Here is a 9,859-nt window from a genome sequence, read left to right on the forward strand (position 1 = left end):
AGACAGCGTGAAACTGGAATTTTCAGTTTTTCCTGTGCAGGCCTTTTAGATTTGTTAAAAAATAAAATAAATCCATCACATTTACTGGGAGCTTAGTACATCTATTTTGCTTTTTTTAAAAAAATCCAAGAACCCCAGTATGTTTACTTAGCACCTTCTTCAAGCAGCAACAACTGAATGGTTCTTCACATCCAATGTACTACCTATAACAGTGTTGGCGAACCTTTTAGAGACCGAGTGGCCAAACTGCAACCCAAACCCCACATTTATTGCTGGGTGCCAGGTGGGCGTGGCCCACTGGGTGGGCGTGGCTGTGGTGGTCATGGCAGATTGGGTGGGTGTGGCCAAGGTGGGCATGATCACCTTGATGTTGCTCGTGGGGTGGGACGCCTGTGGGGGCCGGGCAGGGTTGGAGGAGATCCAGGGGGTCTCTGGCAGGTGGGGCGGTGGGCAGGAGGCTCTTTCTGCAGGGTGAGGCGAGGCAAGGCGAGGCAGGGCGGAGGTGCCATTGTCACAGGGCAAGGTGAGGCAGGGGCCAGGGCGGCTGCTGCCTGACACCATTGGCCCCTGCACACAGAGGCCAGCAAGCGCATGGGTGCTGGGATGCATCCGGCCATGTAGGACCTCGGTGAGTTAGCAGGCGGCTGGTTGAAGAGGGACGATTGCCATCTCCAGGGCATGGCGTGCATGCCCACAGAGAGGGCTCTGAGTGCCGCCTCTGGCACGCGTGCCATAGGTTCGCCACCACTGACCTATAACTTTGAAAAAAAAGGGACAAAGCTATCAATCCTTGCTTAGGACATCTAATGCATGTATGTGCATATAAAAATCTGTGTATCCTTGGGTGGGGATATGAAGAGTGATCAGAAGCAGCACTTCTTTATTGCTGCTCTGATATTGTGAAATAAGTTCTCACCTGAGATATATGACCCTGGTAAACGTCATGAAACTACTCAAGATTTGGCTGTTCTAACAAAGTTTTGGAAATGAACATCAGTGCCATTCTTAATTTGATTGTGTGTATTAACTGATTTTATCTTATTGCTGGTATGTGAGGGTTTAACATGCTTTTGGTTATATTGTGCATCATTTAGTGTTTTATTTTAACAAGATTCAAATACACCGAAAAACACTTGAAATTTAGCAGTTGGGAAAACCTAAGGATACGTTTTTCAGTAAGGCTGAGTTATTGGCAGTGGTACAGAATCTCCTGTCACTTCCATTACAACGATGCTTGTATGAATTCATGATCTCATTGTTGATTTCCATAAAATTCAATAGGTAGCATGTGCTTGTATGTGTGTGTGTGTGTTGGGGGGGAGCTGCACAGTTATCATCTCTATCTATTGAGTCATGTAGCTTGAAAGAAATGAGAAATGGCAACTGAAGTTTTTATTTTAATGGATATTCAGAAGTCAGAGATACAGAGAAAGTAATCAAATTACAGTAGAGCTAACTCGAAGACAAAAATGGGGAATATGATTCCTTTTACCCTATAGTATTTAGATGTAATTCTTATGTATTTTACTAGGTCAAGTAAAAATGTGCCAGGCTAGTAAGACATTTAATACAGCCTTCCATAGTTCCATGTCCTACAGCTGCTTGATGAAAGCTGAGAACTGTAGAATATATAGGGAAGTTTGACCTTGACCAGTGAGGAAAGGTTAAAAAAAACAACCTTTTCTCACTCATCTGTCTTCTTATTTGAAAAATGTCCATAGTAAATTTAGCCCTTTTATCAATAAAAGATGATGAGTTTAAAATATTATCTTGTTTTTGTAAATTATAATTCATTTTTGTTTTACATTAAGGAAATATGAATATATGTTTTTGTTTTGTTCTCAGATACTGTAGATTTGTAAAGTAAAACAAGTATCATGAAATATATACTCACAACATGTGTGCTATGTTGAATTATATAGATGCCAAATTAATAGAATAGAATAGAATAGAATAGAATAGAATAGAATAGAGCTGGAAGGGACCTTGGAGGTCTTCTAGTCCAGCCCCCTGCTCAAGCAGGAGAACCTATACCCTCTCTGACAGATGATTGTCCAGTCTCTTCTTAAAAATTTCCAGTGATGGAGTGCCCACGATTTCTGGGGGTAAGCTGTTCCACTGGTTGATTGTCCTCACTGTCAGGAAGTTTCTCCTTAGATCCAGGTTGCTTCTTTCCTTGATCAGTTTCCAGCCATTGTTTCTTGTCCTTCCCTCTGGTGCTCTGGTGAACAACCTGACCCCTTCTGCCTTGTGGCAGCCGCTCAGATACTGAAACACCGCTATCATGTCTCCCGTTTCTTCTTTTCTTTAGACTAGCCAAACCCAAGTCTTGCAGCTGTTCTTTGTATGTTTTAGCCTCCAGGCCTTTGATCATCCTAGTTGCTCTTCTCCGAATTTTTTCCAAACCCTCAACATCTTTTTTGTGATATGGTGACCAGAATTGGCTACAATATTCCAGGTGTGGTCTTACTAGGGCTTTGTAAGCGGTGCTAGTACTTTGTGTGATCTTGGTTCTATGCCTCTGTTTATACAACCCAGGACTGTATTAGCTTTTTTGGTTGCTGCTGCACACTGCTGGCTCATAGTCAAGTGATCATCCACTAGGACTCCAAGGTCCCTCTCACAGTTACTGTTTTTAAGCCAGGTCTTGCCCAATCTGTATTCGTGCCTTTGGTTTTTCCTGCCTAAGTATAGACTTTGCTTTTCTCCACGTTGAAACTCATTTTGTTGGATAGGGCCCATTGTTCGACTTTCTCAAGATCTTTTTGGATCCTGAGTTTGTCTTCTGGAGTGTTGGCTATTCCTGATAGTTTGGTGTCATCTGCAAATTTGATGAGTTCCTCTTCCATTCCCTCGTCTAAGTCATTTATGAAGATGTTGAAGAGTACTGGGCCTAAAATGGAACCTTGTGGTATCCCACTGCTTATTTCTCTCCATGTGGATGTAGTGCCGTTGAGGACTACTTGTTGAGTACGGTTTGTCAGCCAGCTACAGATCCATTTGGTAGTGATGTTGTCTATTCCACCTTTTTCTAGCTTACCAAGGAGTGGGTTGTGGTCCACTTTGTCAAATGCCTTACTGAAATTTAGGTATACTATGTCCACTGCATTTCGCTGGTATACTAGTTTGGTCACCTTATCAAAGAATGAGATAAGATTGGTTTGGTATGATTTGGTGTGATGTCTATTAACTACCTGTAAACCTGATTCCAAATTATTTGGGGTATCTTATCCACTTTACTCAGAAAAACCTAAAGTAGAAAAACATAAAATGCTTTCATCCAGCTTTCACAATATGAAGAAAGGGCTTCAGATAAAGATTGGCATTCCTATTTGAAGCAGAAATGTGTTCAATCATTTCAGTGAGACCTTGATCATACTGTAAATGGCAGTGTTTATTCACAGCCTGCTCTTTGCACAGATGGATCCTTAGTTTGGCACGTAGATCTCTTTTGGTGGATAATATAATTATTCTTTCTAAGACTGCCTACTATGAAAGAAAGCTGTTATGTACAGTACAATGATGTGCCAATAAATGTATAACAACCAGTTCTGGTCCATTGCTGCCACTTCCCTATCTTGCTAGCCACCAAATAGCTGATCCACATGACTTGCAAAATTCCAAAAAAATATAACCATTGGCTTTCATGAACTAGTATGGGCTGGCTTCAGCATATCACTGCTTATACAGTACTTGACCTTGTCGAGGTACACAGCCCAGGATTTCCTGATATGTATTTCTGTAACATCAAGCACTTGCTATTTTCTTATCTTCTTTCAGAAAGATTTTTCCCACTATAGTTGCTCATGAAATACAGTTCAATAATAATATGGCCCACCAGGCTGAAGGCCATGGTAACATAGTGGCTAAGGGGCTGAATTTGGGCTGGTGACATCTAGATTTGCATCCTCATTTACTCAATCTTGAAGTTCCTTGGATAACTGTGAACATTTCTTTTTCTCAGCCCACCATGTAGGACTGTTATGGGGAGGAAGGAGAGACCACTATGTGAATTAAGATAAGCTCTTGGGGAAAAGACTGGGTGTTAAAAAAAACCATAATCATGAGATAATATATTACCAAAACTAACATAGGCTGCCTATTTACTTTCTAACCATGCATTTTTGAAGGTTTTTACTGGGTGGAGATAAAAGGTAGAAGAAATGCAGAGGCTTAAAACATTCATTTCCTCTTTAAAACCCTTCAAATCTCTCCAGAACCGCAGCGCTTGGTCCCACATTTTTGGTGTACTGTATGACCCTCAACGTGACAAAAGTAAATTTAGATGGCACTGCAATATGTCCACCATGCCGTAATTGTACTCAGAAAAAAATTAGCATAGAAGTATTTCAGGAACTAAAGGAGTTTCTTATATAAATTTTACCCAAATACTCTAGCTGAATAACTCATGGCTGGCTTAGAACTATCTGGAACGGCTCTAGGTTTTGAAGAAATAACATAAAATAGAAAAATTGAGCAGAGGGTGAGGGATAGAAAGGAAGAAATGCATTTTTTCCCCTGACTGGATAGAATAAAACAACTGATCAGCTAAAATGGCTGAACTGAATAATAATTTTAATAGAGTTTCCATTATTTGTTTTCTAGCTCATTGTAGAAACTGAAGAATTAGCACTTCTTAACCAATCACTCTGAAGCTTTGATTCTTCCCTGGGGCCTCTCAAGTTTTCTTCTTTGGATCATTTCTTTCTGCAAGGTGAGGTCTTTTTTCAGGTTCAGCCATGACGACCTCTGCCTTGCGTCGACAGGTGAAAAACATTGTGCACAATTATTCTGAGGCAGAAATCAAGGTGCGTGAGGCCACCTCCAATGATCCTTGGGGACCCCCCAGCTCTTTAATGTCTGAGATTGCTGACCTGACCTTCAACACAGTGGCTTTTGCCGAGGTCATGGGTATGATCTGGAGACGGCTGAATGACAGTGGCAAGAACTGGCGTCATGTCTACAAGGCCCTGACTCTTCTAGACTACCTCATTAAAACAGGCTCAGAGAAGGTGGCTCATCAGTGCCGTGAGAATCTGTATACCATTCAGACTTTAAAGGAGTTCCAGTACATAGACCGTGATGGCAAAGATCAAGGCATCAACGTTCGTGAAAAAGTGAAGCAGGTGATGAGCTTACTAAAGGATGAAGAGAGGCTGAAGCAGGAGAGAACCTACGCCTTGAAAACCAAAGAACGGATGTCCATTGAAGGTATGGGCATTAGCAGCAGCAACAGCAACAGCCACCAGCTGGCCTATGGACGGCGGGCATCACAGTATGGCGATGACTACAGCAGATCAAGAGGTTCTCCATCCTCCTTTAATTGTGAGTACTGCAATGGTATATGGCTGTGTCACCTTTTCTCCGACAGATCAAGTCATCTTTGGCAAAAAAAAACAAACAAACCTTGAAAATGTATAATCTAATTTGTGAATGCTTTCATGGGGGCTGGTGATCCTGTAGTAAAGTTCATGGACATCTTGACCAGCAGTTGCAATACACTGCAATGTAAAGATAAAAGCATATGCTTTTGGAGGCAATTGTTTGCAACACTGACTGAAATGTTTCCAAATTTCTACCATTTATCGCAATGGAGCTTGAGAAATGAAACCTGGCAAGTACTAAGTAATATTTGAGGGACACAGATTGCTGATAGTAGGAATGGGCACAGATTCAAAAGGCCCATAGATAGAAACTGTCCCAAGTATGTAGATTTCCTTTATTCCTTGACATTTCCCCCAGTGTCCTTTATGAATCCACAGCCAAACCTTCACTGTTTCTACTATCATTAAGCAGAATTTTTATAAGTCTTTACATTGCTTTTACAACCTTGATATAAAGTGTAGTTTCATTCAATCAAAGAATCCTAGATAAATCCTAATAAGTTGGATTCCCTGATCCTGTAAGAATCTAAAAGTACTGTATATTTAGCAGAACAAAGTTACATATATTTCCACTTGAAGCTCTCTGGATCACATAGAGAATATAAGATTGAATAGGGAAGCATCATGGTGTACAGCCCTATCATTTTGCCTTTTTGAAAGCTTTCAGAAGGCCAAATTATAAGAAGAGTACATGGCTATCTAGGTCAGTGGTTCTCAACCTTTTTAATGCCGCGACCCCAACCGGTCGTAGGTCGAGGACTAAACCGGTCGTAAGTTGAGGACTAAACCGGTCGTAAATTGAGGACTACCCAACCGGTCGTAAGTCGAGGACTTTCCCTGCCCGGGAGCACCGCGCATGCGTGGTTCCGCCCCCTGCGCCGGCCGAGGGGTAGCTGGCAAGCGGCAGAGACGGAGCAGGCCGACCACCAGCTGGCCTAGCCCAAGGGAGGTAAGGCACCTGCCGGAAAAGGGGAAAAAAATGGCGGACAAAAAAAATGGCGGACAAAAAAAATGGCGGACAGCCTTGCTTGGCGACCCCCGTGAAATGGTCGATCGACCCCAAATGGGGTCCCAACCCAGTTGAGAACCACTGATCTAGGTAGTATATAACTTAAGATTTCCAGCAACTTTTACCATCCTTTACCCCTTGTGTTAGCTGGGTTTGCTGAGAATTCTATATATCTAGGGCAGTGATGACGAACCTTTTGGGCTCGGCGTGTCAAAAATTTAGAAAAGGCCTAACTTGATTCTGCTGGTGTGTCACACCTTCTTGAACAAAAGAGAAGCATCTCCTACGCCCCCCTTTCCCCCATCTAGACCACCCCGAAAAGCAGCACTTGGAGGCAGTGGTGATGCTGGGCTTGAAGTAAAGGCCTGGGCCATGACTTTAATCCTTGCAACACCACTGCCACTCAAAAAGGCTGTACATTCCAGTACTGTACAGTGTTATTAATTGAAAAATAAACAAGACATTCAGAACAGTGAATTTGAGCAGATGCTGATGTAGTCATTAAAATAAGCAAGGGCATATTCATCTTGCAGGATTGCAGTTGTTGAATTTTTGCAAGCTAAGTAAGTAGTAAGCTTGCAAAAAGTTTAATTTTTAAAAATGCCACTTTAGTGCTCAGTATTTCTATATAGTGTACAAAACCATCAGTTTTATACTTAACCACTTCTACCATGCATCTTATAGAAAATTGTGGATATTGAAATGTCTGAGTTCCTAGATTCCTTGAGTGGCTGTTATTAACATTTTTTTTTTGTTTAGAAGTTATTGTGAATATATTCAGTGAGGCTTCTGAGGTAAAAGTACATGACTAGAAGAAAGCCCTTAGAAGTGGGGTTGCCATCTGAATAAATTAACAGAGAATTGCATTTTAATTCAATGCCTTTGATGTGGATGTGGGGAAAAAAATATCACTAGCAGTATTAGCATGCCAGATGTTGAAAAAAACTCCATCCTTTGAGCCTAGGAGAACACATTTTTAGGCATATGGGCCTTAAATCCTACACCGTTCCTGACAGAATTTTAGGAACAGTGTCATCTGTGTGGTTGGGGAAAGGGGATTAGACTAACTAAACCTCAGCATTGTAGCAAAGGCTGGTGTTTTTTCTATGTGCCTCACAACATCACAAGTATGACCCAAAGGAGTAGGGCTTGTGCTCTGACCCTATAACCCTGCTGAAAACACCAGCAACACCCTGCACATGCCACTGATTCGAACCTTCGTGCAGCGGTACCAATGTACTTTGTTTTTTGTTCCTCACACCAAACTCAAGGAAAATGTTGCTATAGAAACACAAGTGGATTGGAGTTTTCAAAATAAAATGTAACTTCATTTCCCCCCCCCCCCACCGCATGTGGGTTAGTCATAGCCTTCGACTGTTGGACATCATATGAAATTAAAACACAGAAGGTTGGTAGGCAGAAAATGGAGACAACCATCAGCACAGAAAGAGATAATTGAAAAAAACATTTTTAGGACAGAATGGAGGACTGTTTTTCTCTCGAGGGCAGCATTTCTTTGAAGAAAAATATTCTTCTTCAGCTTCTTGGATGAGAAGCAAAATGTCTTCAAAGAAAACCAAGAAAGTCCAGTTGCCTCATGAAAAAGCACATTTCGGATAACTATGACTGAGAATCTCCATAGACTCTTGTGACCATCCATCTTTCAATCCTCTGTCTCCCACTCTTCTTTCTCTTAGCCCAGTGGTTCTCAACCTGTGGGTCGGGACCCCATTTGGGGTCGATCGACCATTTCATGGGGGTCGCCAAGCAAGGCTGTCCGCCATTTTTTTTGTCCGCCATTTTTTTTGTCCGCCATTTTTTCCCCCTTTTCTGGCAAGTGCCTTAACTCCCTTGGGCTGGGCCAGCTGGTGGTCGGCCTGCTCGGTCTCTGCCGCTTGCCAGCTACGCCTCGGCTGGCGCAGGGGGCGGAACCACGCATGTGCGGCGCTCCCGGGCAGGGAAAGTCCTCGACTTACGACCGGTTGGGTAGTCCTTGACTTACGACCGGTTTAGTCCTCAACTTACGACCGGTTTAGTCCTCGACTTACGACCGGTTGGGGTCGCGGCATTAAAAAGGTTGAGAACCACTGTCTTAGCCTGTCTCTCTCTCTCCATCTTTCTCTCTGTTCAGTGAGGCAGGATTCAGAGTGCTCATGCTAGACAACTCAAGAGTCACTGAGAGCTGGGTGGCATGTATATTTAATAAATTGTTATTAATAATTAACTGATAACTTATAGGGGAGCTTCTGTAGCTAACCTAATCACCAATGACTGTGCACCGATTTTCTGAGAAAGCACTGTAGAACCAACTGGGCTTTCTTTCAGAGCATACTTTGGATGGCTTTCATTCTACTTGCCCTCCTAATTGGTTGTGTTTTTTTTTTGTCTTTGGCTTCAGCTTCTTCATCATCTCCTCGGTTCAGCTCTGACCTGGAGCAGGCAAGGCCACAGACTACTGGTGAAGAGGAGCTCCAGCTCCAGCTTGCCCTGGCAATGAGTCGAGAAGAAGCAGAAAAGGTGACGGCTTTTGTTCCTTAGACCCTGGCAAATACCAAGGGAGAGTACCAAGCACACCCGCTGCCAGAAAGGTTGACCGTGAGCTGGACCAAAAAGCCAGGCACAATAAAGTTGAAAATGGGAATAAGGAGAAAGAATAAGATGTCTTGCTTCATTCCCCAAGGAAGGTTTTGTTGGCTTGTTGAAACCAGGGGCCAGGTGCACTTTGATAAGGGAGCAAGTTTATTTGTTCGTTTGTTACAGCAACGTGGAAGCTATTATACCTGATTTTAATTGCATTGATTTTTATCTTTTAAATTTTTATATTTTTTGTTTATTTAGTTGTAGCTACCATAAATGCTGATGCAAGTAAGAAAGTGGTTGATAAATATAATTAAATAACTAAAATACACGAGGAAGACAAATTTAATCCCAATATTGGCACCTGGAAGATGTAGTAAGTATTACACAGAATCATGAAATGTAACAATTTGAACGGATCTTATAAGTCAACTCAGTGCTGAGTGCAGGATTACATTTGAAAACCTCCAGCAAGAGGAAGCCCACTGATGATCTAGGATAGGCTGATCCATTGCTTAACAGTTCTTAATTCCTGAAATTCTTCTTAAGTCCAGTGAGTCAAATGTGGTTGCTTTATTAAGCCAGCCTTCCCCAGCCCAGTGTCTGTCAGGTATGGCCTTTGGGCATTTGGGGTAGGTTATATGAGGACTGAAGGCAACAGGGCTTGAAGACAGCTAAAAAGATTGTCTCAGAGCCAGGGGATCAGGGTGGAGTGTTTATCAGAAAAGTCAAGCTGGTGCACTGCACAATTGAAGGTCCACTCTAATGTGGCACACATTAGGAAGGGACAAGGCTTTATCCCATGGGTGCTTGCCCTCTTGTCTTTTTTTGACCCTGCCCCAGGGATAACCTTATTTGGAGCAACACTGAATGGGAGCAAGGCAGAGAT

At 42.5% G+C, this 9,859-nt stretch overlaps 1 protein-coding gene across 1 annotated transcript; it reads left to right on the forward strand.

Annotated features, from left to right (window-relative positions):
- The first annotated feature begins 4,739 nt into the window (after positions 1 to 4,739).
- Positions 4,740 to 8,931, forward strand: LOC107299946 (epsin-3-like). Its single transcript, XM_029286908.1, has 2 exons — positions 4,740 to 5,325; positions 8,792 to 8,931. Exons 1-2 carry the CDS (start codon positions 4,740 to 4,742, stop codon positions 8,929 to 8,931), a joined length of 726 nt encoding a protein of 241 aa, XP_029142741.1.
- Positions 8,932 to 9,859: the final 928 nt, after the last annotated feature.

Source organism: Protobothrops mucrosquamatus, unplaced genomic scaffold, assembly GCF_001527695.2.
Source record: "Protobothrops mucrosquamatus isolate PMUCROS unplaced genomic scaffold, P.Mucros_1.0 scaffold5752, whole genome shotgun sequence".
Classification (NCBI taxonomy): Eukaryota; Metazoa; Chordata; class Lepidosauria; order Squamata; family Viperidae; genus Protobothrops; species Protobothrops mucrosquamatus.

Bases quoted from the DNA above. Each gene is read 5' to 3' on its own strand.
- LOC107299946 (XM_029286908.1), top strand. From the start codon at position 4,740: ATGACGACCTCTGCCTTGCGTCGACAGGTGAAAAACATTGTGCACAAT. The intron at 5,326-8,791 runs GTGAGTACTGCA...CTTTGGCTTCAG, and splicing joins TTCTCCATCCTCCTTTAATT to CTTCTTCATCATCTCCTCGG.